Source organism: Thunnus albacares, chromosome 3 (genome assembly GCF_914725855.1).
Source record: "Thunnus albacares chromosome 3, fThuAlb1.1, whole genome shotgun sequence".
NCBI lineage: Eukaryota > Metazoa > Chordata > Actinopteri > Scombriformes > Scombridae > Thunnus > Thunnus albacares.
The window spans coordinates 30,933,671-30,960,415 of record NC_058108.1 but is presented as its reverse complement, the minus strand read 5'-3'; the positions used below and the strand labels follow the sequence as shown (position 1 = coordinate 30,960,415).

General features: G+C 41.4%; 1 protein-coding gene across 2 annotated transcripts in view; it reads left to right on the top strand.

Moving 5' to 3' along the window:
- The window catches only part of mgat3b (beta-1,4-mannosyl-glycoprotein 4-beta-N-acetylglucosaminyltransferase b), a 78,328-nt gene that overhangs the window by 48,360 nt on the left and 3,223 nt on the right, over positions 1-26,745 (top strand). Inside the window, exons 1-5 of one of the 2 annotated variants that reach the window (XM_044339410.1) lie at positions 5,886-6,084; positions 12,487-12,943; positions 14,470-15,137; positions 16,265-16,547; positions 16,756-26,745. The exon at positions 16,756-26,745 is cut by the window's right edge and continues 3,223 nt beyond it. In XM_044339410.1, the coding sequence (XP_044195345.1) occupies positions 6,008-6,084; positions 12,487-12,943; positions 14,470-15,137; positions 16,265-16,547; positions 16,756-17,253 (1,983 nt within the window). In that variant the 5' untranslated portion in view covers positions 5,886-6,007 and the 3' untranslated portion in view covers positions 17,254-26,745. Of the gene's footprint in view, positions 1-5,885; positions 6,085-12,486; positions 12,944-14,469; positions 15,138-16,264; positions 16,548-16,755 lie in introns of those variants that run through there. The other variant, XM_044339420.1, reaches the window with a different exon arrangement.

Below are 26,745 nucleotides of genomic sequence, written 5' to 3'. Positions count from 1 at the left end.
TTTGTCCGCCGGAGAGGAGTTCACGGCCTTAAATAAGGACACTCTGATTGGGCAGAGCTTGTGAGCGTCTGGTTGGAAGTTGGTCTCACTAACTGCTGCACCCAAGGTGCTTTGTTTTGTTTCGATATCCCCCCTGGGTGCTTGTTAGGTGAGGTCAACAGACTGGTCAGAGACTGTGGGTGGTACCGAATGAGCCAAAAGACACTTTGTAGTTCAGATGAGACGATACCAAAGCCTCTCCCATGTGGAAAGATGTTTGTGAGTTTACTTTGTGCTGAAAAAGAAGAAAAGGGGATTTAGATGTGGCGGCTCTCTTCTCATGGAGCATCCACACACACACACACACACACAAACACACACTGAGCAGAGCTTTACTGCCCTGAGTCCTTATAAAACAAAGGCCTTTAAGCACTTTGGAGAGGCAGTGCATCATTTATCATTCCACCTATGAAGCTGTTTTGCTGATGAGGCAAAAATTTTTAAAGCTACAAACCACCAAGTGTGAGGTTGTCTATGTGTTGAAGCCTGTCACCCTGTGTGTGCGTAAAGGTTTACACATATGCACATATTCCAGTTGCATAACTGTAGTGCAGGGTTGAATATTCCTGTACTGACACATTTTAGACATTTAATACCCAAGTATTGAAAACTATTCAGAACCTAAAGTTGACATTAAATGTTGATTTATTCTTTGATTGGATATTGAATGACTTTGACAATGACAATTTTATACTTCATTTTATTTGGATAAAGCTTTTGTAACACTGTTTTAAGACAACATTAAATGCCAATTCTCATGAAAAGTTTGGCTTATTTTGATGAATGGAAAAAATAAACAAAGGCTTTTTCATATGCGTGTACAGGGGAAGCGTCCTTGAGAAAATGTTAAGTTGTTGTGTTGACTGTACGTAAAGCTCATTGTCTGTTTTTTACAAATTTTAACTGAAAATACCCATATTTTTTTTTAAAAAGAGCTGTTTGGTCCTAACCAATTATCACCCTGATTTTATGCACTCACATCCCAAAACATTTCCTGTTTCAAGAGGAGACTGATCACGGTAATTTACAGGAAATGAGATCCTCTTTTGACATTGACGGCTCAAAACATGCTTTTGGTTTTGTAAAGTGAAGAGTGAAATGTGATGTAAAATGCAAATGATTATGCACCAGATTGGGGCTGGTTGATAAAACAATCTCGATACAGGGTTGCAGTAAAATGTATGTCGATAACCATGATAAACTTTGGACATTTTTACTTGATCTAACAGCCTGTCACACAGCAGAAATAAATGTGACAACAGCCAGTCAGTCTGCAGTTTTTGGCCTGCACGTCAAAGTACACGCCCGTTTCCTACTGCAGCTGACGAGGCTACGCTAGTGCTATGATTAGTAGGGCTATGACTCTCTGTGCTCGTCACGTCTGAAGTAACGTTAGCGGAAAAATGCTGCTCTAATTCACAGACAGGTTTCTCTAGTAGAGTCTGCAACAGTCATCACATGCCATCGTTTTAATGTGGCTGCTTTGACTGTGAATGTACAAAGCTAACTGCTAAGCTAGGCTAAGCTCAAAGCTAGTAAACAGAGTAGCAATGAAATGCTAGTTAGCCACCAACACTAGTGTCGTTTCATAAAGAAAACTAGTGAATCTAATGATATGTGAACTAAGCACAGAAAATAATGTAGTCAGTAAGATAAATGAAGAGGTTACAGCAGAATATATACTGTATATATATATAAAAGATGTAGCATAATGACTGGATTACAATTTTGCACTTTTTATTCAGATTTCTACCTCTAAAACATTTGAGAAATGTAAAACCACTACTATTGTATCTTACAGTTGAGTGTATGAATGTGCCAGGGTCTTTGTGATCCACTTGTTTACTTTATTTGTCATGGTTGTATCTCTCCTTTGGCAAACATTTGAGATGTCTGCCAAAGGAATCTGACGTGATAGTAATCACAGATTTTAGTTTTATTTACATTACTTCAATAAGTAACAAGGCAAGCTAACTTGTATTGTTTTGTTACGGCAGATGAAGCATGTTTGCACAGTTAAATGTTTACATTATGTTATTCTATTTTTTAATGTTAATAAATTACTGTAAAGTTTAACTAATGAACCCTCTGGTTGCTTCAGTCATTATCAGTATATAATGGCAGCATTATCAAATGTATATATATCATGATAAATATTGATATTGATCAATATGGAAAAAATTATTGTGATCATATTTTTTGCCATATCACCCTGCCCTACACCAGATTTCCTCTTAAGAAAGTAAAAAAAAGAAATCCAGAATAAAGCGACTACTGAGAGTTTGCTTTACAATTTTAAATAAAGATAAATTCACAGATATGTTGTTTATTGAGAATACAAGCTGAAAATTATAAATAACAATGCAGTTTCCCCTCTTGTTCATTTGTTCAGCACCTCCTAATGCACCTCCCACCTCCTCCCACTGCAGCCATGACAACAGACAGATCCCCCCCTCCACCCCCACCCCCGCCTCTGCCCGCCAGCCCCAAAATCTAAGACAGACAAAGTTCAATGTGAAATTGGTTCAACAGGTCAGCTGTAGCAGTGCACACACACACACACACACACAACACACAACACACAACACACACACACACACACCCACACAGCCAGACTGATGAAATTAGGAGCAGTTAACTGGGAGAACTCCTCCTCTCGGCACGTACTCTCTTTCTCTTTCTCTCTGTGATTGTTTATCACTTGAATCGGCATCCGCCTCTCCAAACCAAATGTTTGGGCTGTGTGGTTGGGGCTTTTCTAAACTCTCCAGGGGTACAAGTGCACTCCCACAAGTTTTCAAAAAAATTCCCACAGAGGCAGAGCTGAGAGCAAAATGAGTTTTGTTTTGGAGATAAGGTAGGTAAGGTTTAGGTGTGAAATCTACAAGTAAGACCTGTTTGACAAGATAAACTAACAGTGTTGTAGGAGAAGATCAGCCATTTCTCCACTCCCTGCCTCCTCTGATATCACAAATAAGAGCTTTCAGTTGTATAAACACAGGAACTCAACCCAGCCGGAATTAATAACACAAAAAGCAGTTTTCTGAAAATACCCTCTTCCCTCAATTCAGTGCATTCCAGTCCTGAACACATGCCCAGTTTTGATTGGCTGGCTTATCAACGTAGAGATAGCTGCTGGGTGTTGCCCATTGGTTGGCAGGATTTTAAAGTGCTTTCACTAGATAGGTTTGTCCAAAAGTGCTTTTTTAACCACGGACAGGAATGTAAATTTAGATTAAAAACAAAGATTACGACAGAAAAAGGTGTTATGATGAGGCCATAGCTTCAGTGTGTGTGTGTGTGTGTGTGTGTGTGTGTGTGCTCAATTCTGTCCAAGTGTCCAAGTGTGATAATAGTGTGTAATGATAGTTTAGTACCTGTCAAAACCACAGTTATAGATAAAGCTCTGTAAAACTACATATAGAACTATGACACAAAGAAATAAACTGAAACCATGATAAGACATGCAAAACATAGAAGTTAAACTATATAAGAAATTAAAAACAATACATGTAGGAGTAGAGCTGAAATGATTGGGTGATTGATTGATTAGTTTATTGCCTGGAAATGAATCAGGAAGATTTTCTTAGTTTTCTATGATATTGAACTCAATATCTTTGGGTTTTCAATATGAATATGTTATCTTGGGCTCAGGGAAATTGTGATTTTTATTTATTTATTCATTTTTTTACTATTTTCTACTATTTTATGGACCAACGGATTAATCAAGAAAACTATCAGATTACTCAATAATAAAAAATAACCGCAGCTCTACACAGGAGTAATAACATAAAGGAATGTGTTATATTGGGGTTTGATGCTTTGTTGTTGCAGTAGATCATTCAACAAAGAAGTCAATGTTAAAACAATTACAACACAGGGGAAAAAATCCAAGTTTTAGCAGAGCTTTGTAGTCAGTCCTGAAGGAGACAGGGAGCCAGTGCAATAAAAACAGAATTGGTGTTGTATGTTTGTGTTTTCACACTCTCATCAGGATCCTGGCAGCGCTGGTTCTGAATGTGCTGGAGCTTCTGGGTGTTCCTGCCAGGGGTTCCCTGTGAAGAGCACATTATTGCAGTAGTCCAGTCTTGAGTTGATAAAGGCATGGGCAAGTTTCTCTCCATCTGACTGGGTGAGAGAGAGGCAGAGTTTAGAGATGTTTTTGAGATGGCGCTAAGAGGTTTTGCATAGATATCAGTGTTTCCACTACGTTGACTGTTTTGTCCTGGCGGGGCGGGGGGAGCTCAGCAGCCGTACTTTACTCCATTTCTCCGTTTAGCGTCATCAGGTTAGGCTAACCCTTTGGAGCTAACCCCCTTCACTTTTCCAGCAGTTGGGGAAACAACAGATGTGACTTTTCTTGGTCTTGAGAAGCTGTAGCATTTATTAACTGAAACGCTGTAGTCTGTACTGTACATTTACTGCCAGTTTTACCAACTTACTGCTAACCTTTTCCTCTGCTCTGCTGGCATTCCACCCGCTCACTCAACCACTCACTCGCTATACACACACATTATGCACTTCCCCATTCCTTGAAGAAGCTACGCTACCAGGAGTTTCCCAGGCAACGCTACAGAGGTTAACTCACGTTTCTGTACAGCGCTGCACAGACTCCCAAAAGCTATTGATTGCGGAATTAATGGGTATTTGGCGTTATTTTTGGCAGTAAAAGAAATATTTTTTTGGCCTGGTGGGGGTTCTCCTTGGCCTGGGGGCCCTGGAGGCCTGTACTATTATAGGGGAAACACTGGATATTTTATGTGGTCATCAAAAGTCAGCTGAGGGTCAAACCTAGTGACTGAGAAGGAAATGGGGATATCCTGGCTGTCAAAGGTGAGATGAGGTATGGGGGATGACTGAATCTGGCTGAGGTATGACATGGCTGCAGAGGGGTTTGGTGAGTTTTGATGTACAGCTGGGTATCATCATCATAGCAATGAAAAGACATCCTATGTCTGCTGTTGACGTGTCCAAAAGGGGGCTACGTAGAGGGTAAACAGGAGGAGGCCGAGAACTGATCCATGCAAAACACCACCTGTGACAGGGACCGATCTAGACCTGCACCCTCCCAGTGAGGCTTACTCAGTCCTACTGGGAGTCCTACTAGGACTGAAAACATTTCAGTGCAGGTGCTACTCAGCCGGTTAAACCAGCTGTATAGTGTTTCCTGTGCCTCTGAAGGAGGTTTCTAAAGTCTGACATACTCTGATGATTATCAGCTTGAGCTCATTTGTATTACAGGAAACATACTGTACAACCGGGAGTGAATGTATCACTGAAGCAATAGAAATGATTAAGTTAGAAAAGGAAGCTTTAAGACCACAAAATAATAAGAGAGAATACACTGAAACATGGGCACCAGTGGAAAAGTACCACCCTTTTTATTTTGTTTTATTTATTTTTCTCTTTGTAGAAATAGGTTAATAATTGTTGTCGTCTTTTTCTGTCAGTGTCGCTCTACAGTATTAACATTGCATGTTACCTGTGTTATAAGATGTAAGTACAGTGGAAACTGAAGGATAGTTATAACATTTATGAATGATATTGCTTGAGGTTCAGATTGGTTGGTTCAGATTTGCAAATTGAGTGAGTGCATTTCATAAGGCCTGGAAATAAACTAGTGACAGGAGGTCAATATATACAGTACAGTACAGGTGTGACAACACTGTGGAAACCAGGAAGGTGCTTCAACAAATCACTCTTGCATCAAATTGACATTTGCATATAATCTTTGTCATATGCCAGCCTATGAAAACCAGAGCAAACAAAAGTCACTGTCAACAATATTTTGCTCCACCCATTTTAATTTTTCAGAGCAACAGGTATGCCAACATGGTCAGCTATTTGTGACTTTGACAACTCCACCCTGTGCATTATCTGACAGGCAGCATCGCAGGGGAGAGGAGGTTTGCAGCAATACACTTACAACGACTGGTGACATGAGCACATTGGAATAATTTCTACAGTGATGTCTTGGCTTAGAGGTACCTGGGCATCCCTGAATCAACAGAAAAAACCCACACGATGCCTGCAGATACTCTGTTTGTAAGTGCTTTTGAATATGGATGGTGATGGGCTGTATAAAATGGTGATGGGCTAAGTCGTTTAGTAAATTTTGTAGTAACTTATGGGGATAAGTTATTGCCCTTTCTGTGATTCCTCTCTTATATTCAAAACCTTTTCAGCAGTAAATGGAAAGGTTTGTTAAAAATACTAACCTTTTATGTATTTTTTTAAGGTAGTTAGTTGTTAGTAATTTACACTGAAAAAAAATTGTGGAGTAAGATTTACATAGAAAAACCTTGGCAAAAATTTCCACACAGAAGTTCCTAGTAAATTTAACAGAAGGTATTTTCAGCAAAGTCTACATACCAATAAGCATTAAGTTTAACCAAGAAATACTTGTAAAGTTTACTAGCAAAATTTCTGTTTCCATAAGTAAATTTTACTCATTTTTCACCAGTAAATTTTATTCAGACTACCATTGCATTTACTACAAATTACTTTAAAAAAAATACTTGTTGTTGTGTTTCAAAGCTTTTAACTGGCTGGACCTAATTTCTATTTTTTGCATCATTTGGGTAACATTGCATATTATTCAAACTACCTTTCACAGCACTGGTTCTTAATTTGTGCAGTATTAATAATTTACTTTTTTTGTCAACAAAACTGTCTAATTTAGGGATAGTACACATCACATAACAGACATTTTATACACAGCAACTTTTTATTAAAATGTTCTCCATGAAATTGCTTGCAGTGTTTGTAACATAATGAGTCAAGTGCATTAACAGATAAGACATTGCACATTAATCAGCCTTTGTTGCCAACAAAATAAAAATAAAAGTGCCAAAATTATTTTACATTGACATTTTCTCAGTCAGACAACATACAATACGTTTAAAGACAGTTGGACTCTCTAATGATCCTTTGTATCAGTTCTGAATAATATTTACAATGATCAACTTCAATTCTGGTTGGACAAACTGTCCGCTGTGTAAGATTCCCTGGCAGGAAAAAAGAAAAAAAGGTGTTTTTCACCATGAAAGAGTCCTTAAGCTGTTGAAGGTACTGCTTTACACCAAGTAACCTTTCACTAAATGTCAGATCAGTGAAGCCCTAGTGCTTCCACACCCCCATTGGAAAACCACTTGCATAACAAAGTATAAAAATATGTAGCTATTAAGTATAGTCCAAGACCAGCTTTTAATGGCTACCCACCTTAGTTACTGAGTATTTCTTTTGAGCTGCCAGTAAAACAAAATAGTTCAGACACATGAGCAGAAGGCAAACGTTTACTACGCCTCTACAATCATCAATAACCCCAGTTCACTCAATGATTGCATAACATAACTATAGGTCGTTTTTGTTGGCCTTAATTTTAGACCTATACTGTCGTTTTTCTTGTGGGGACAGGCTGAAATAAAAGCTAATGTTTTTGCTGGATGTATTAACATCACCAAGATCACAACGTTATAAAAAGGTTATGCCAAATGGCCAAGACTTTTTTTGAGGATGAAATTTAATTGTAGTGATAACTCCATTAAAACAAGTGACCGATATTGGTAACTTCTGTAGTTAAAGAACCTCCAGTAATATTTCAAGCTTATTTTAAGCATTGTTATTTAAATATGACTCATTATAAACAAGAACCAAAAACACTTTTTTGAGCCAAACTACAAACTATTACTTTTCAAATTAAACCTAATACATACAGTTTGGCCTTTTAGTTCCTCTGTTATAACCTTTCCACTTGTGTATGCCAAATGGGTGGAAATTCCAAAAAAAGGTGGATGTTCAGAGGCTACCCTGTATCTACTATCAACAATACTAAAGTATTAGCAACAAGCCAAACTGAAAGTTTTCTTCATTGAAATAACATTATTGTGATGCAAGTTAACCCTTTCCCGGGGTGCTAGAGATTTAGACATAAAAGACAACACAGTTCTGTTGCTACATTTACAATGAACTGGAGAGCAAGATACACTGTGTTTTATTTCCTTAAAGGACTAGTATGACATTTCAGTAAATACCAAGCGACAACTAGAGATAACTTGAGCCTGAAGCCAATGTGGAAGTAGGTCAAAGTGTAATGTCACCAATGGCCAGCTGGCTCCAAGAAATCCCTGGCTCCAACTGACTCCCATTCAAAAAGCATCAACCTCTCTCTAGAAATACCCATTATGGTCATTATGGTCTTAATCACTAAATTTGGGCCCTCTAATAAGTGTACTGGTGGTCATTTTGAGAATTTTTGCTCCGTTAATAAGATTTGACTTGTAGCGTTGATGTCTGCCTTGTGGGTGTTGATTGACAGCTGTGATTGACAGTTAGCTCACCTGCTGCTCTCCCCAGCCTGGTTTTGTCCACAGGTAAAAAAAAAATGCCACCTACCAGCACCCCTAAAGCTCACAAATTAACACAGTATGTCTTGTTTGTGTTATCCATACAAAAACCAAAATCTAAAAATATCTTTATTAGATAGAGCTAGCTAACTGTTTCCACTTGCCTCCAGTCTTTTTGCTAAGCTAAGCTAAGTGTATCCAGGCTCTTGATTCACATTTAGCATACAGACATAAGAATGGTGTCAATCTTCTCATCCAAGTATCAGCAAGTAAGCTATAAATAGAACAATTTCTTTAAAAGATGGGTTCAAGTCTGTCTTAAAACAATAGTTAGGTGCCCAAATGAACATTGAACATTGCTGTTTCCCACCACTTGTAAGAAAATATTTAGTGTCTGTGAACAGGCATGAGTATCGTTGCGTCACTGTCACTGTTTCTTGTGATTTCTCTGCATATTAGGGGAGGGGGTAAAAAGAGATGAGTCTTTTATTCACCCCTCACTTCCTCTTTGTCCTTTTATGGCAAGCTGTGTGGGAGACAGAGGAGAGTGGAGTGAATAAGGGAGCGAGTGAAGGGGAATTGGAGATGACAGATAATAGTGGGGAATTGAGAGACTTGAAGAGAGGATGTGGCAGTGCGAGATGAGGTGGCGCTGTGCTTCACTAATACACCAAACACCACCAGCTTCCACCTCTTCTCATTTCCTTTGACTTCTTCCCTCCCTCCTGTTAACACCACCTCCTCTAAATCCTTCAATTTCTCCTTTCTTCCCTTTAATGTATGATTGTGTTCCTAGCAACAGAGGAATTGACTATGTTTAATGAATACTTTAAAAAGGCAATATACTCTTTCCGTTAGGAGATGCAGTAGTTATACAACAACACATATCTCTATCAGTATATGGTTGTTCATTTCTGTCTGACTGAAAACAAAGGAAGCATGGGAATTCTTCCCACAAATTGAAAATAGCATCAGTTTCTCCTTTAGGGATGCTTATGTCTTTTTTTTTTTTCCTCAAAAAAATACGGTGTAGGTAAAAATAAAAAAATAAAAAAGTGGCAACCTCTTTGGTTGATGGAGTAATGTGTTTTAAAGATGAATTTTAACCTAAACTTCCCAAACCTTTCATGTAAAGGTCCATCACTTCTGGCGACATTTGTATTAAATCTCCATTTGATAAGATTTGTCAGCTATGAATTATTACCTCACCTCTGTCAATCAATTTCTGGTTTGTCTGTGTTGATGTCTCAACAACCTCCTATCATACAGGCCAAGGAACAAGTGATTCGCTTTTAGTTCATATTGAGGTCCAGGTGCGGATTGTTGTTGTTCATAAACTTCTGCAATTACAAGCTATTAGTTAGCTTATTAGTTAGCTCTGAGTGCGTGAGAGAGAATTACATGAAAATTAAACTATAATTCTTTGTCAGGTCTTGTTCACTTTCTCTAAGATCACATATTTCCTGATGTGAACTTGGGGACAGCAGAAACAAGCTGACATTACTGTAACCATTTCAGCTGACAGTTACTCATACAGCAGATAAGTAGCAACATTAGCATTCATTTGGAGTTTATAGCCACCTTTAGCTCTGTTTTCGGACCCTCCCCCACCTGAGAGAAATATCTGGTTCTTTAGCTGCTAAATGCTCCACTGTGCTCACCTGCTATTCACCTGTATGCTGCTTAGTGTTTTTGGCACGTAGTATACAGTGGGGGTTTTTTAGAGCTTTGACACCTCTACTGTAGCGGTAAATTTTGCTATGCAAGCGGTGAGAGTAAACCGAAACAGTGAAGCAGAACTGTGGGAAACTGCAGAGTTAGACGATCATTGTGTTTGTCACTACAAGCAACCCCTTCTACATACCAGTTGAAATGAGATCCATTGTCAATATTGAAATATTGATTATAGCTACTTTTCAGTCATAACCTTGTCAGTTTATAGTGTTTTATTGAGCCAAAGTTGTGTGCTATGTTTGCGAACTTTTGTTTGTTTTGTAAATGTTATTCCACAAAGTGAGGAAGCAAAAATTACAAATCTTTTTGGTATCAGTATAAAAAATTAGGTATGAACTGACACCAGTATGATAATGATAGTTTTGCTTGAAATCAGTGTTCACAGTTACAGATCTGATTTTTTTTAAGCTGGTAACCTTTTTGAACTTGTGGTTTTCTTGTTAACACTGCACATTCTTGTGAAATGTTGTATTCTCACAGAGGACTCTCCCCCCCTCTCTCTCTCTTTTCATCTCTGCTCCCTTCATGTTCACTCCTCTCGGTTCCCGCTCATGCCTCATTCATTCCTCTCCTCCCTCCACTGGACCACATCTCTCCATGCTTCCTCGCAACCACCTCCTCTCTCCTCTTTCTCCTCCCCCATCTTCAGCCAGACATCTCTCTTCCCCTGCCCTTCTTTACACACATCTTCTCTCTACACCTTTCTCTTCATATCCAGTAGTTGAGACCCTCGAGGGCGGGGGGGGGGGGGGGGGGCTGTGCTGAACAAGCTACTTCAGATTCATGCAATGCATCGCTGGGAGGTCACTGGCACTTTTCTTTACCTTAGTGTTTTGTTTTTTATTCCCCTGCACATTGTATGCTTAATGTGTTCAGATGTCTGACGTTTTTTGAAGATGGATTAGAGTACCAGAATAAATCTTGCTGCGTAAGCACTGAGTGTCCCCGTTCCTTGACCGTACTGCCTGTGCCTGGCAAGAAAGGAAATCCCACTCAAAAGTCAAGACAGGCGTTCCCTTTCAGATGCCTCGAGTCCACTTTTGTGCTCTATTTCAATCCCTTTTTACTGTAACAGAGAGGAAATATGAGGTGAATGCACAGGATTAAATTAGGATGATCTGTGGTTGATCAGTGTCACCTTGTGATATTGAACACTGTGTTATTCATTAGCCATGTGAGCGGCATTGCTCTATGGATGGCAATGTGGGTCTATCGAATAGTCAGACCACCACTTTGGTCCAGGCTGAAATATCTCAATCTGGACCAAAGTGGTTGTCTACCACTGAATTACCACTCAATATTGTACAGACAATCATTGTACCAAGAGGGTGAATCCTACTGACATTGGTGATTCCCTCACTTTTCCTCTAGCACTACTGTGAGGTTGACGTAAGAGGTTTTCAATGAAATGCCTCAACAACTATCAGATAGATTGTCATCTAAGCAAAATTGGGTTCAGACGTTCCTGTCCTCCTCAGGGTGAATTGTAATCACTTTGGTGATCCCTTAACTCTGCCTCTACCACCATCATCAGGAGTTTCTGTTTGTCACATACTTTGGTCATCAATACCTGCAAAACAACTAATGACATTGCATGCTATTACGCTTAACAAAGATGGCGAACGTGGTAAACATTATACCTGCTTAGCATAAGCATGCTAGCATTTAGTTTACTCTTACTCTTTTCACTGTTTCTTCTTTTCTCTGTATATCTCTACACAACTCATGCATAATAACAGCTCATTTTTCAATGTTTTAGATTAGAGTTTGTTTTGGAACAAAATTGTGAATAAATCAGCACTTCTACTTGTTTCTCTGTTTGTCAACAGATATCCATCTGTAAAGTTGAAATATTCAGGCTCATGGCTCATTCATGATCCACAATCAAATCAAGCTAACTCAGTTGTCCACATTAAAGAACAATTAGCCATGAGGGGCCTTGCATGTAAAAATCAGTTAAAAGTTTCATAATTCCAGCCTGCTTTTCATTTCAACAAGTTTTTTTACCCCAGTTTAGCTACTTTCCTGTAACCAGAGGAGAAAACATCAGTCTGAGTGGAGAAATAGTGAACATTTTTTATCTAATTGGTTAGCGCTTGAGGCTATCACCTTCCTTCTGTTAGTTGGACTGTGCTTTTACCAAATCCAAAGGGTGGTGATTGATTTTTTTTTTTGTGTGTCTTTTTTCTAACAACCCTTGAGGAAATTACTCTTAAGTTAATTGTGTTTCACCCACAGAGGTAAATAGTACAGATAGGAATAAAGAGATTATTTGGAAACGGAAATTGTTTTTTGATGTTATTAGTCGGACTCATGTTTCTTCATTTCTCTCCTTCCCCACCCGCCCCCTCCCTCCTTCTCTTTCCAGGATGAAAATGCGGCGGCACAGGGTGTTCTTGCTGTGCACGGTGGGCCTGTGTGTCATCTCCTTCCTCCACTACTACAAGGCCCTCCACTACGTCTCCCTGCTGCGTGAGCTCTCAGCCCCGTACCCCAACATCAAGTCCTTCATCATGGTCACCGGCTTCTTCTGGAGGGAGAAGGGTGCGGCCGCGACCCCGCTCAGCCCCGCCTCCCCTGAAGAGGCACCTCCCCTACCTGTTCTCCGCCCATCGGACACCAAAGCTAGAGGTGTGGCGGGTGCTGCGGGAGGAGGAGGAGGAGGAGGGGGCGGAGGGATGGATTTGGGGATTGGGGGTGTTGTGGTTGGTGGTGCCGGAATTATTGGGAGCGCAGGGCTGGAGATGAGGCTCAGGGAGGAGCCAGCGCCTCCTCACCCTTGGGAGAAACCAGAGGAGAACCAGCGGGGAGACGCTCCAAATGAGGTAAGATGATTAAACATTTACTATCACTCTATATACTCAGAGTGATCAGAAAAATAGAAACATCTGTACAGTGTAATACAGTGCAATACAACAACCCTGCCACCTTTCTCAAAATGTTCAGTGTTTGTTGAGACCGACTTTAGTAATATCCGCGTTGACTAAGATTTTGGTCCAAGACACACAGCCTGCAAAAAATGACAGATGTCTTGTTTTGTAGATGCGTTTTTTATGAATGATCGCTGTCATGATAAAAAGGCCAATATTAGCTTATTGCAGATATATCTTATCTGTTTATACTGTGTGTCATCTGATAAATGACAAGAAGCAGATATGTCATTACGTGTTGGTATCAGCCTCAAAATTTAAATGTGAACAAGCAGCATTAGGTAATATTTGGATTGCATTAGCATTAACCTAATACAGGAGGCTGATATCAACCTTCACATTAGTTTTGATGAAATAAAATGTGTAAAAACAACAACAATATAGTTTCATACAGTACACATTTTCAAATTAAAGGAGATAATGTAAGTAAGGAATAGAAATTAACAATGGTGTTCCCTTTGAGGTGAGATATTTTCTTAACCCTCTTGAGGTATATTACCTCACGCATTATTGATTTTATGTAAACATTAACTGCCCTCATTTCATTCACTCCCATTTTAGTTTGTTTAATGTCACTGACAAGGTTGCCTAGTAACCTGTCAATGCTCCACAATGAGGTGAACACATATGTAGTTGTGGCTCTTTCAAAGATAAAGTATAACAAATGTCCTCACCAGCTTCTCAAAGCTCCAATGTTGAGAAGCAGTGTATTTTAAATAGCTGACCTGACGGCCTTTAGCTATTGACTGTCTTTGCTGTTCAAATAAACCTGTGTTCTTCATACATTTCAAGAATTGTGCACACATGTTTCTCTGAGACTGTCCTCCCACGATAAACAATAGCTTTAGATGTCTAAACAAATGTCCAAAAAAAGCATATGTTTACATTCATGTGACAAAGCCTTCTAGCGGCTGCAGTAATTATTAGTTTGGTCCCTCTGGAGCAAAGGAAGAAGTATTGTGACGTTGTTATTGAGCGAAAAAATCCACAGAGAAAAGTAGTTGGGGTACGACCTGACAAACCACCAACTTCAGATCTCCTTAAGTTTTAAAAATGGGCAAAACTGGTATAAGTCAGAAACTTGAAGTGTGTCATTCATTGTGTGCTATCATCATTCACTCATCTTTCAAATTGTTTGCAAGCTTCATGTAAACTTCTGTTACATTATTACATTTTATATAATAATATTATGTTTTATCATGTATATTCATTCAGATGTAATTAGGTTTCAAAATTGTCACCACATCCCTCCTTTTGTATCAATATCTCTCAGGTGTGCACTTCTTATCGACCTAAACTTCAAGCTGATTCTTTGTGTGCAATTTGTTAAATTAATGACAATGAGATGTACAGATGTTGGGTATTTCTTTTAAATGAAAGTTGCCTTTGCCCTCTTTTCTGTTCTTCATCTTCCTTTTCAGGAGAGAGCTGAACCTCCTGACCACCTGAAACCACGGAACCCCAGCCATCCAGCCCAACCTGCTGGACCAGACCTCCCAGAGGTCCCATTAGTGGGAAAAGAGCACCGGGTGGTCAAGGATCAAGTACGAGACTTTATAGAATCCATGGGAGACCTCCACACCCGCACTCACCAGCTTCAAGATGACAAAACACCTTACTTTGTCCGAACCAAAGCTGGAGCCCTCTGTTTCAGGCAGGGGACGGAGGTGGCGACCCCAAAGGAGTACTCTGGGAAATCAGGGGGAGCTGCGGCCAATGGAGCTGGGGAAGGTGGTCGGGCAGGGGCTGTTGGGCAACGGAAACCTCTGGAGGTCCAGCAGCAGCCCTCCATCCCTCCAAAGGCCAAGGCGAGGGCTAGGGGCAACGGGAAGCGGCTAGTCAAGTGTGTGTGTCGGCCGGGATGGCACGGACCTTACTGTGGAGTTCCCACCATGGTGTACCACTCTAATCTGCCCACCAAGGAGCGGCTGACGCCAAGAGAGACTCCGAGGAGGGTGATCAACGCCATCAATGTTAACCACGAGTTTGACCTGCTGCACGTACGCTTTCATGAGCTCTCCCAAGCCGTTGATCTGTTCCTCGTTTGTGAATCCAACTTTACTGCCTATGGAGAGAAACGGACTCTGAGGTGAGACACTGTCTTCTGGATTACCATGTGGAGATATGAAGAGCCATGCCCTTGAGGTCAATGTGCATTTAAGCAAAATGTGTAATCCTCAACTGAGCTGCTTTGTAGCCAACAGTAGATGACTCTTTGTGCCTGAGCATTGCATTGTAAAATGGCACGCATGCTCAGCAAACTTTAAGATGGATTTAAAAAAGGTAAAGGACTTTTATTGCAGTCCAGTCATGAGAGTAGTATATATTTTATAAAACTAGGGTCATGTCATACTCATGTCTTAATATAGATAAAAGAGTTCAGTCGAGGTCCTACTGTACACTGGAGACACCTAATTTATGCTCTGGTTTTCGTAATATTCATCAGTGTAGAATTCAAACACACAAAATCCTAACTATTGCAAATTTTGGCCAAATTGTGATACTTTGATGGTGCATTGCATTGCTGTTTGCATCTTACAGTCTTTGTTTGCAGCCAACCTTCGTGCTTCTTGAGTATCAGTGTGCTGAATAACAATTACAGTGAAGTTCCTTTGGCAACAACATGAAATGCCTTGGGAGCAATTTTACAGCAGATTATGACAAGAGCGACATGATTGACTCTACACGCGGCCTTGGAGGGAGAGATTGGTGTGTTCAATCATGGGATGTGACACTGCATGAAAGTGGCTACATTCAGTGAACAGTGTCTTTCGCTATGCATATCAACAGGTTAATTGACTTGTTCTTCCAGTGAGTTTGCTGTACTGACAGCGGATTTTCTCTACTAAAAGGCATCATTTATCAAACATGGACCTTTATCACCTGTTGGTCTTCATTGTGTACTTCACATTTTTGTCTTTTATGACAAAAATAATGCAGACTTGATGCTCATTCATTGCTAATTGATTTTCAGTCCAAATGGTAGGAACCATTTTTCCAACTAATGGTAGGAAAAATGCATCTATAAATCTAAAACACAACAGCAGTGTTTTTATGAGGTTCAGCTACAATGTAAGGTGATTTGTAGTAAATCAGCAAAAACCTGCAAAACCACTGTTATGGTCTTTATAACAATCCTATATAACATGACCTCTTTGCACTTCAATTAAAGAATCAACGAAACAACATTTATAACGTCTGCAATCTCCTCCTCAGTTTCCTGCAGCTCCTCCTTAATGGTACATATGACTACATACGTCACAAGATCCTGTACGTGTTCCTCGACCACTTCCCAGACGGCGGTCGGCAGGACGGCTGGATCGCTGATGACTACTTGCGTACCTTCCTGACACGCAACGGCATGTCCAGGGTGGTAGGCATCAGGTCAGACGACGTCTTCGTTATCAACGACGCTGATGAAATCCCAGCACATGAGGGCCTCCTATTCCTCAAGTTGTTTGATGGCTGGACAGAGCCCTTCGCCATCCACATGCGCAAGGTAGCAGCGATATGTTAGCTTGTTTGTGTTTATGAATACGAATGTGTGGTCAGTCGAACTGCAGATGGGTGTGTGATGCATGAAGTTGATCTCCATTTGAATCACTTGTCTACAAATCCATTAAGATTATGTGGACAACAACTAATGAACTGCATTATGTGCTGTTTATAATTAAATTTCTTCTGTTACTGTATCTCTCCATATCCAGTCACTGTATGGATTTTTCTGGAAGCAGTTTGGCTCTCTCGAGGTGGTATCGGGCTGCACGGTGGGGATGCTCCGCGATGTCTACGATGGTGACGGTATCAAACTGCGCCGTCGCGAATACTACACCATGCCGGGTTTCCGCAAGTACGAGAACGACACGGGCCACATCCTGGTGCAGTGGTCGGTGGGAAGCCCCTTCCACTTCGCTGGCTGGCACTGCTCCTGGTGTTTCACGCCAGAGGGAATCTACTTGAAGCTGGTGTCAGCGCAGAACGGAGACTTCCCACGCTGGGGCGACTACGAGGACAAGCGAGACCTCAACTACATCCGCGATCTGATCCGGACGGGGGGCTGGTTCGATGGCTCCTTGCAGGAATATCCCCCTGTGGACCCCAAAGAGCACATGTACGCCCCCAAGTACATGCTGGAGCACTTCAACAGGTACCACTACCTCCTGGAGAACCCTTATAGCAAAGTGTCCAGACAAAGTGACGGCTAAGAGTACAGTGGGGATTAAATACGTGAACTAACTAACAAGGCCCAAGTGAGGCCTCAGCAGAGTTTTGGGGGGGCAGTATGGTACTGACGAACTACATCTCTCATTGGAGCGATACTAAATGTATCTCCACCAGGCAGCACTGATGTTGCAGGGATTTAAAATCTCTTAAAAATCATTCTTTTGGGGTTCAAAGGGAACACTGAATCACATCCACCATGGATTTACGGAGAGCGCGTTGAGAGGACACAACCACTGGATAAACAAAGTCATTGATTTCCTCATTCCTCCCTTTTTGGGGGAGGTGCCAAGCTATCTCTCCATTCGTCAGCCCGCCCCTGTCCTCCCTTTTCTTCACCCGACCCGATTCGACATGCCATCCGAGAGAGGGCAGCCGCTTCGAAGCAAAGCGAGGGATATTTCGCAGGCGTGTGAAACCTGTGGGGATGAGAAAACTTGGAAATGAAGGATTGTTTCGTTTTTTTTTTTTTGTTTCTGTCTGTGTTTACTAAAGTTTACGAACCGGCTGATGTTCCTGATCCACCCCTCCACCATCAAATGTCTTCCTGTCATATTTGGTGACCTCTTTCCTGAAATGCAGCCACAACACACATTCATATATTACGCTTTTCTTGGGTGTCAGTGGAAAATTCTAAATCCTATTTAAACCCCGCTGGAGTACCCACCACGAAATTAAAAGGAACGACTCAGCGGAGATGTTTCAGCTCATTCATGTACTCACACTCATCCCACACGCACCTTAGACCTTTTTATGTCTGTGTGTTTGTGTTTGTGTGTGTGCGCGTATGTGTGTGTGTGGCCTGTCTTTGCAGCATATTGAAGTGGAGTGTTGGGCTGTGAAAGGGGGACAAGATCAGCGAGAGGAAACAGAAGGCCAGAAAGAAACATCGGGGGGGGGGGGGGTGAGGGAGCACAACGGAAGGAATGTGAAGAGAGACAGCGAGATGGGAAAACAGCACGAACGAGACAGAAGGCAGGAAAGAAAGGAGGATAATGAGGGAGGAAGAGAGCGGTGATGAAAAGGAGAAAAAAAGAAAAAAGGAGGCTCTCTCGACGCTCCCTTCCCCACAGCGTCTGCTGACGCACGAGAGTTGCAGGGATGAGTGTGCAGAAACTGCATGTGTGAACGTGTGTGTGTGTGTGTCCCAGAGCTTACAGACAGCTCTGAATAAATCATGTCCTGTCAATGGCATCAGAGACGGACGTTAACTCGCCGTTATTGTTTGTCCAATGAGAACAATGGAGACCAGTTGGGGAGAGATCGCTCATCAGTCATCTCTCTGTCTATCCAACAGCTGAGATGACTTTGTTTCCTTGGAAACAAAAGTATGTGAAAGAGGAGACGGGATGGGTGTTGTTAAGATGAGTGGGTGGGTTCACATCAGGCGAGGAGCTGCAGCGTTCAGACGAGGTCAACGCTGACTGTAGGTCCCACGGGTTAAATATTCCTCTTTCTTCTCAGCTGTCAATCGCCCACTTACTCTTGGAAGCGTTTCTGTCTTTCTCCTGTCTTCTTTCTTTCTCTTTTTTACGCTGCTAAGTGTCTTTTTCTGTCTTTGGTACTTGTTTCCTCTTAATCCTCATTAACAAAGCGTATTTTTTCCTCTCCTCGACTCCGTTATTATTCTCTCTTTCTCTACACATTTCCCTCTCTGTCAAACATTCTGAAGTGTCTCCAACTCTTTGTCTAACTCTCCCACTCCCGCCCACACACACACTCCATTTTGGGTGTGCGTCTATTTCCTTTTAATCCTCACAAAAACACCCAATTTCAATAATGGGGTAAATGGTGTATTTATCTTCTCTGTGCCTCATTTCTCTCCCCGTGTCCCTATAGGACAGGGCAGCCATTACCATGGCGATGCCTTCCCTCTGCCCACAGATCACTGTCATCTGAACATTTAGGCATGAGTGCTCATTTTTGTCTTTTGCCTTTTGCCCCACCCCCCAAAAACATTGTTTGTTTGGCTGAACTCCGGTGACATTGTGGAAGATTTGGCACGCATATTTTTCCCTGCGGGTGTGCATGATGTGGGCTGAGGGTAGCAGGTTGCTAGCGCTCTTGTCAAGGACGAGGAAATGATAGCAGCAATATTTACAATGCTAGGACGCAGCTAAGGAAGCTAAACATGCAGCAGACAAGTACCGATCAGAAAAGGCATTGATTTTTCTTTTAATTGCAGATCGACTGCATCCAGCATCTGCTTCTTCAACGCCTGTCTGGGTTTTACAGATACCTGAGCTTCAGGATAGAAGCTGTTTCCAGGTGAACAGCTCCTCAAAAAGAATAACAAGTTTTGGGAAGGAGAAGGCAAACGTTCCATATTGTAGCCTTAATTATCATCTCAATATAGAAGGCCTTGATTTCCAGCTCAGCTTCACCTCATACTTTTTCTGATTTTAGATTCAACTGTCCTGAGTAAGACTTTGAATCCTAACCTCCTCACTTATCATATATTCCTTTGTACAATATTACCAGCCACAGTAAAACCCTAAGGCATATATTGAAATCTAAAAAAAATGCTCCGGGTTAGATATAAAAAGCCTCGGTCCATTTATTGGATCAGCGGATGAACAGTGATTTAGCAAAACCGGTTAAACATTTCCGTCCCGATGTCCACCACCACTCAGGCCCTTCATGGCTGTGAGCTCCTGGTGGGAAAAGCAGATTAGCTGCTGACAGTTGTGTTGGGTCTGTGCTGCTGCCTCGATGGCAGCGTGGTCTGCGGTGGCAGCTGTTCGGGGTTTGGTGTTGGTGTTGAGAGCCAAACCTCCCATCCAACCCCAGAGGGGCTGCGGAGAGAAACAAGCTTTAAATAGGATTTGACATTAGACGACACAAGAATCTACAACAATACCGAAGCTTTTTTGTTACCAAATTAGATTTTCTGCCTTATCAAAGTGAGGAAACTAAGGGTGTTTCCTCACAATGATTGAGGCTGATGATAGGTTTGAAAGGAAATTAGGTAACTTGAGTCCTGGGAATTTAACAGAGTGGATCTTTTAGATGCAAACAAACATGCAAAAACAAGACGTTTGCGCTTTATGGCTTAACATCATCTCAGAAATGTGACCGCAGGGGTGTCAGTTCAATCCCATTGTGGGTTGGGGTGTGTGTTTGTATTTAAGCTCTTGCCAAGAGGCGTTTAACCAGAGTTAACTCCCAACTCTGAGTGTGCTGCCATCAGGCTGCACATCTGGTGAACTGTGCGTGCACTTGTTTGGATATCTGTAAGTATGCTGTGCACTTTTAATATCATTTGTGTGTGAAAGACAAGAGTGAGTCATGCTAGATAAGGGTGTCTGGCCTGGCTGAAAAGGAAGCCAGGGTTACTTCGCTCGGCCTGTTGCCCTGTTATCACCATAGCAACGATCCTCTTGATGAATTCCTGAGATCCCTAACTGCCCGAGGTCATCAACGAGATAGCGGCCCAGTAGAATAAGAGGTGAGGGAGTGCGGCGGGGAGATGATTTGAGAAATCCTAAAACTGCTATCGATCCCATTCGGCAAACGCACGCTTATAAAACAGTAAAAAATGCAAAATCTTTCATCGCTCTGTTGCTTTCAATAAATGTCACAGCACTGCAGAGCTGAGAATAGTAACAGATACATGCTGTGTACACAATTAACCAGCACACACCCTCCAATTTGTTTGTGTTCTGCATTGATTTGACTGACTCATCACAGAAAGTAGATGATTTGCATGAGGAACAGAAAAGGTAGATAGCATAAACACGTTTTTTATTTATTTATCATAAGCCAGGAATAAAACATGAATGTGATTTTTTTTTTTTTTTTTTTTTTTGGACCGAGCAAAGAGAGAGAGAGAGAGAGAGAGAGAGAGAGAGAGTGTCCTGTTGCAAACAAAGCCAAGCCATGATGAATGGAGACTCAAATCCAAAAGAGAGACATTTGAGAAATAATCCTTCCGCCGCCGTTCCCAGTGACAGTCTTATTGGATGAAGCGTGATTATGACACGGGGGAGAGGAGGGAGGTAATAAGCTTGACCGAACAGCTTTGATTTTTCACTTTGATGAGAGAAAGTCATCGCGGCGATGAAATGAAAAGCGTCCAAATGAAGGGAGCAGCTCATCATCCCTGTAAAAGGAAATCTATAAACTAGTGACAGTTAAAGTGGAAACGAGGCTGTGATGTTGAAAGATTTGAACGGTGTTTGTGCCGCCTGAATGGGCGTGTAATGGATTCAAAGTGTTATCCAAATTGTGGGGGTAGGTGGAGAGGAGGGAGGGAGTGCATCTTGCTCAAGGACACTTCAGCAGATTGTGGCCTGTTATAAACGCTTAAACAAAACCTGTGACATTTGCGTCAGCGGACAGTCTGTCTAATCGCTGCTCTGGCTCAACGCCTGCTGCCACTTTTGTCACGTCCAATCGTGACAATCATAAAGTCGACAAAATAATAACATATGGGATAGAAAAGAGCTGCAGCCAGTAACCACAACACAGCCTGACCTTGAGGGTGTTATAGCTTATTCGCAGCATTTTCAACATTTTTACAAACATCAACCGAAGATACAAGCTCTGACTATTAGTTTGATCAGGTTGTCTTCTCTCTCCACCAACAACTAATCTGCAATAAACATGGCTGCTCGCTTCAGGTGATTGGAACTGAGGGAATAAATTAAGTGTAAAATGCAAAACTGTAAATGAGACGCAGTGATACAACTGCAGATGGGGGGGGGGGGGGTTTGGACTTGCGTTGCTAGGAAACAGCTCTGCGCCGTCTGTATTTCCTTACAGTTATTGATATTAGCAATAGGAGATAAACTGGGACCCATTTGAAAGGTTAATGTTTGTGGTTTAAAGTGAGGATGTAAGCGCTGTCAGAGAAAGACATATTGACATTGTTCCGTATGTGGAGCTTTGCTGCTGTATACTTTGGCATATTACTGCAGGCCTGTATCCAACAGACTAGTGTCTTTTGTTTGGTAACTGTTGGGTATCAGTCAGTTCCTCTCTGGTTTAAATAGTTTATAAACCACACAACATATTTTCTTTGCCTAAAGTATCAATTTAGTTGAGTAGAAATGTTTTTGCATGTAATTTATCTACCTAAAAGCTTAAAGGGGCTTAAAACAGTGATAAAAATTGGATTGGTGCATCAGAGGCTGAGATATCCTAATATTTAGATGTTCAGTTTAAAACACTGGATCCTACATTTCCCATAATGCAGCTTGGTAGCATCTTTTCATTAGGGCCCTTCCTATCTGATGAAATGTTCACATCTTACAAAGTCTTATGTCACCGCCTTATAACGCAGGCTTTCTGTTTTGAATTTGAAGTCTCCAACCCTGATGGCATCACTATGACATCATCTGGGAGTTTTTTTTCCCAGACTTGACAAAGCAAATCCTCCAGAGTAGAACCCTGCACGGGACTGTTTTCTTAATCCCTCTCCCGGCCTCTCTTGCTTGATTTCTGACCATTACCACCTCTTTCCGCAATGTGTGTGTCCGCTCCATTCACACCCACACAATAGAGCTCCATGGATTTTGTGTATTCTTCCATCCAGCAGGGAAAACACATTATTTTACTGTGTAGTATTAATAAAGAGATTCATACCTGTTGATAACAACATAGCGAGATTACGTTCTAGTTCATTCTAGTGCAATAATTACAGTTATTCTAGTGCAATAAGTACACCTAATCTAGGGTAAAATCACATTGCATTTATTTTTTTTACTTATTATTTTATCAACACATATCGATAGTATCTTGTTTAATATGTGCAGGAAGAAGTGCTTTATCTTTGAAGGAGAACTTACTTTGAACCAGGAGAACAGAGCAGATATGTCACCTCAGCCCAGAGGTGCCAGATTTGTGCCTGTTGTAGATCAATACTTTTGCACATTTGTTTATTTCCACCTTTGTCTTTAACAACTGAGAAATTTGTCCAAATGTCAGACTTGCCTTGCTTTGCTTTTGTATCATAGTGACCTGCTTTGATCTTCTTTTCAACTTCATTTGTTGACTTCATCCTTCTGGTTAGCGCTAGCTAAATCCTGAGACCCGCAGTTTATTTTTTGTCCGCCCACAGCAGAGTTAAAACCATCCTCTCCAGCATGATTTAATCCCAGTGTAGTCCTCTACTTCAGAGACACAATTGTTTTTAAAGGCTAGGTAGAACTAATCATAACTAGTGAACTGATATTTGGTGTAAAATCAGTGGATTGCCCCTCTTATGTATCCTAAAGACAACTTTGAAGAATGTCATCACAAAAAATCACTGTCAGTCTGAAATAATCAGTATCAGCTTTCAAAAACACCAGTACTGGTCCGGCCCTCTTCTCACCACACACACTAACCATCAACACATGTTTGCAGCGTTCAGCACGTGTGTGCGCGTATCCCATACAGATGTGTGTCCGCAGGGCTGTGTTGCCCCACCGCCGCCATCACCACCCATCTGTTGTTGTGCTTGCAAAGCGGCTGACTGGCTGCTTGTCTACAGGGGCTTACATGCCTTCACGGCTCTGGCCCCCCGCCAGCTCTGTGGCTTCCACCGATTGATCTTTTCCAAGAAACATTAGCGGCAGGCAGGCAGGAAATCAAGGAGGAGGGTGTGGGGGTGCAGAGAATAGAGGGTCATTTTACTAGGGTCCCTTTTTGACTTTGTTGTCGTTCCTTTTTCTTTCTGTCTGCAGGGTTTCAGTGTCTGGAAAGTGTGGAAAAAGACTGGTACTTTTGGTAGAGTTTCTTTAAATGACCAAACTCTTTATGAAAAAGTGCTAATGTAGCATGCTGCTACGTTAAAGACTACTTTTTTTCCCTTGATTTCAACCCGTCATCTCAAAACGTCTGATGTTTATAGCTCTGAAGAACAGTCCTCATTAATGTAACATCGCTACCACTACTGTAAATCATACTTCAAATCAAATCAAAGAAATTAAGTTCTGTAAAATGGGATTTCGAAATGGAAACCAGCACACGCCTTCCATCAAGCCGCAGAAACAGAACACTGCTGCCGTTTGTTGGCAATAAAAATGTTGTTATTCTCTTCACTTAAGCAACGGAAAGCATTCACATTCCCCGAGCTGAGCGATCACATTAACTCTGACAGCTGCAGCGATGTGTCACCACTGATTGGAAAGCGGTCGGCCCTACTAAACACAAGCATCGCCCCATAAGTGCAAGTCTTCAACCTACTTTTCTGTGCTCAGTTGGACGTCAGGGTTAGATTTGTTCGTATTAGACCGATTCCTGATAACCTACAAATGGTATTCAAGGGTAGGTCACCCAAATTACACAAAAAAGAGACATATTTTTCCACTTCCTTGTAATTCCACAGTATCCAGCCATTCAAATAGTTTTGGTTTCATCTGTCCAGATTTTGCAATATCCAAAAACCTAAAAATTCCTTTCTGGTAATGGAGGTGAATGTGTTTACAGCTCTCTCATTTGAACTCCCTTCTACCCAGGAAATAGTCAAGTCTGAAAGCTGTCGACTGGGTGTTCTGCTGATTATGCGTAGTAACAGGGAGAAGCTGTTCAATTTTTGTCATACAAGTTTCAAGTTGCAACGCTTTGAGCACCACAAACAAAATTCCATTCTGTTACTGTTACTGTTGGAGCGGAGGCAGAAATCAGAGAGGGCAAATAAAACCACAAGTATCTGCATAGATAGATACAAATCTCTAGAGCTGAGTAAAAATGTTATTTTCAGCTTTTAACATGGCAGAGAAGTACCTCGAGTTCTTGAAGAGTTCAGAGAAAAGGGGGAAATTTTAACCCCCACGCGTCTGAGAGATCAGAACAGGTGCTAAATAGACCTTGTGGTGTTTTTTTCTCAGCTGATGTTTCCACAGTCGAGAATGAACTCGGGAGCCTCAGAAAAGTTTAATTTTATTTGAGTAAACAGACCATTTAAAGCATTAAGAAGTGTTGGTAATTTAACAACAAGCCTCAAAATGTTGTATTCTCCCACTGAGAGCTAGAAGCCTCTTATTGTTTATGGCTCTTTTTAATGAGTAAATCAATCGGGTCCAGTTCTGTACAGAAAAGCACTGGTGTATAATTTGCTCTATCACACATTGAACTGTGCTTCAGTTCAGCAAAAAAAAAAAAAAAAAAAAAAAAGGCATCAAATCAAGCAGCAGTTTCGAAGCAGTGTCGAAATGAAATAATGGAAAATTTATAATGATGAGCGGGAAACTCCTCCTCCATTTCACATTTCGAACTGATGAATGCGTCTGGTATGCATGACAGCAAAACAGGAGAGGTGTGCGAGAGCATATGTTGGTAAGTCAGGGCTCATAACACGTCTGAATGTGTTCCAGGGCAGATTGTTGGCTGCGGGGCGGGTGTGGGACGAGTCTGGTCCGGGAGTCCATATGTTGTGACACTGCAGATCAAAAAAGATGAAAGTCAGAGTAGCGCTGCAGAGACAGATGGACGCAATGACACATACGACGTGCGCAAAAAAAAAAAAAAAAAAAAGTCAGGCGCGCAGACAGACAGGGCCGACGCTTGGCTGCGTTTCAAATGCCATCAGAAACTGGAGGGAAGGGATCTCTCTCTCTTTTTTTGTGTGTGTGTGTGTGAGGCTACTCTATATGGCCGAAAGTATTTGGACACACCTTCCAACCCATTTTTATGCTGTTGTGGTCTAGGAGTGTTTTTCACAGTTTAGTGTTCCACGATTTTGAGTTGTTTAAAGGCGACTTTGACGAAGCTGGCAGCTGAGTATCAGAAGTAAAGTAATGTAGCCTAATTACTCTTACAGTGAGTAATCGGTATTCTATCAAAGTTAGAAAACAACATCCTCGGTCAGTTTTTTAAAGGATTTCGACTGAAGTTTATCTGCTTTATCAGGCCCGTGTGGATGTGGTTTGATCAGATTTAATGGACAGTAACTAAACAACCCACATTAGATTCTGATAAACCCTCATCGGTGCACAGATGTACATGACATCACCTTTTTTTCTAACTGAGAGGAGCACAGAGAAAACTGCTCTACCTTTGACTGAAAACAGTGTGTTCACGCAGCATCCCGTCACTCATAGGAAGAAGCTGATTAGGGTAAAAAAAAATAGTTTTCAAGGCCTTTAATGCAGCAGAGATATTTTAAACCGCTTCTGACTTTGTGTTAACAGGCTCTTTCCTGTTTGAACATGACAATGCCTGAGTGCCCGTAGCCAAGCCAATAAAGAGTTTTGCCAGTTTGATGTGGAAGAAGTTAACTGACCTCGACCTCATCCAGCACCTTTGGGAACGCTGATTGCGAGCCAGGCTTTATCACTCAACATCAGGGGCCAACGGGAGCAAATTCCTGCAGCCAGGTTCCAAAATATTGCATCAAGCCTTTCCAGAAGAATGGAGGCTGTAATAGTTTCATATCAATGCCCATTGTTAGAATGACATTTACAACAATCACACACACACACGGGTCTTTCATTCAGGTGTCTTTTGGACATGTACAGTATGTGTTTATGCCTTTGTGTGTGTGTGTGTGT